The 1,394-nt window shown below is 41.6% G+C and overlaps 1 protein-coding gene across 1 annotated transcript; it reads left to right on the top strand.

The window, feature by feature from the left end:
- Positions 1-137: 137 nt before the first annotated feature.
- Positions 138-1,188, top strand: LOTGIDRAFT_148564 (hypothetical protein; the record flags this gene model as incomplete). Its single annotated transcript, XM_009069168.1, has 4 exons — positions 138-260; positions 480-578; positions 775-856; positions 1,019-1,188. Coding segments are annotated over 4 exons (474 nt in total), but the record flags the coding sequence as incomplete, so codon positions are not given.
- Between the last annotated feature and the right edge of the window lie 206 nt (positions 1,189-1,394).

The raw sequence follows: 1,394 nt of genomic DNA on the forward strand, positions 1-1,394 counted from the left end.
ATATTCAATATAAAGCCAAAAGGCACAGATCCACATGACAGAGGACACAGTTTAGAAGCTGGCTCTTCATGACTCGTTCAAGTGAATTCTTAAACGACCAGAACATTAGGACGTAAAACTTCATTTTAATTTTTTTGCAGAGCCTAGATCTGAACAAACATGACGCATGGGCAACCCACACAATGTGTCACGTGATGGAAATGACTGGAAGATCAGATGAGGGCATAACATTCCTGGATAGAACAGTTAACGATTGGACGGTAAGCAAACCGGAACCGGAAGGAATCAAAGGGGGATAACTACTTCTCAAATATGTAGTATTATCCTTTCAGATGTGATACAGCCGCTTTGCACAAATCCTTGCCTCAACAAATCAAATTTGTTAAAAGCAGAATGTGGAACAAGAATGAGCAAGTTACCCGTAGAAAATAACCGAAACGAAATATGTTGATCTGTATTTTGAATCATCATTGTTTTAGATATGTGGAATGCTGGCTTGTCATAACTACTGGCACTGGTGTCTCTATTATATTGAAAATGGGCGGTATGAAGAAGCACTGACGATATTTGACAATGAGGTAAACTTTTAGTATTAGGGCGAGGATTGAGAGTTGCTGGTAGAGGAGAGGGATGAGGAAAGAGAGAGCGGAATGGGTGAGATTAAGGAGATGAAGGAGATGTTGGAAGGTGGGATCAGATGGAGAGATGAGAAGAGAGAGGATGAGAGGACTGTATACCTCCCTAAATATATCCTCTTTTACCTTTCACTTTCAGATCTACAAGCGAGCTGAACAATCAGGTGCTCTTTTGGATATAGTGGATTGTGCTTCATTGTTATATAGACTCAACTTGGAAAGTAAGTCGCCTCTTCTTGAAAGAGAAACTTCTGTGCTTCATGGAGACCGGTGTGGGGAATCCAACACTTACCAAGTGGTTTTCAACCATTTCTGTCCATGAAAACGAATTGCATAGTGTTGTTCATTTCATCTGACACATTGCGTTTGGTTCTACTTTCTAGATATAGAAGTAGGCAGTAGATGGAAAGATGTGTTTGAAATCTGTCGACCACACACTGAAGATCACATCCTGGCCTTCAACGATATCCACATCCTGATGGCTTGTCTTGGAGCAAACGCAATAGACGCAACTCAACAGTTGATGACGTCCTTACACGACTATTGCCAGTAAGTGTTACTATAAAAAGAATTTGTTGAGACCAAACGTAGTTCAAGCGCAACATTTACTACTGATGGCTTAAAGGGTGGTCGGCAGGGGCTGACAAGGAAAACCACCCAGTCGGATTGGACAAGAAACCGAGTCCCCGTGTGCTACAGGAAGATCCTCGACAGTTAAAGGAGTAGACTTATTTTCCTTATTCCACACTGCAAAGCATC

This window comes from Lottia gigantea (genome assembly GCF_000327385.1).
Source record: "Lottia gigantea unplaced genomic scaffold LOTGIsca_9931, whole genome shotgun sequence".
In the NCBI taxonomy this organism is placed as follows: Eukaryota; Metazoa; Mollusca; class Gastropoda; family Lottiidae; genus Lottia; species Lottia gigantea.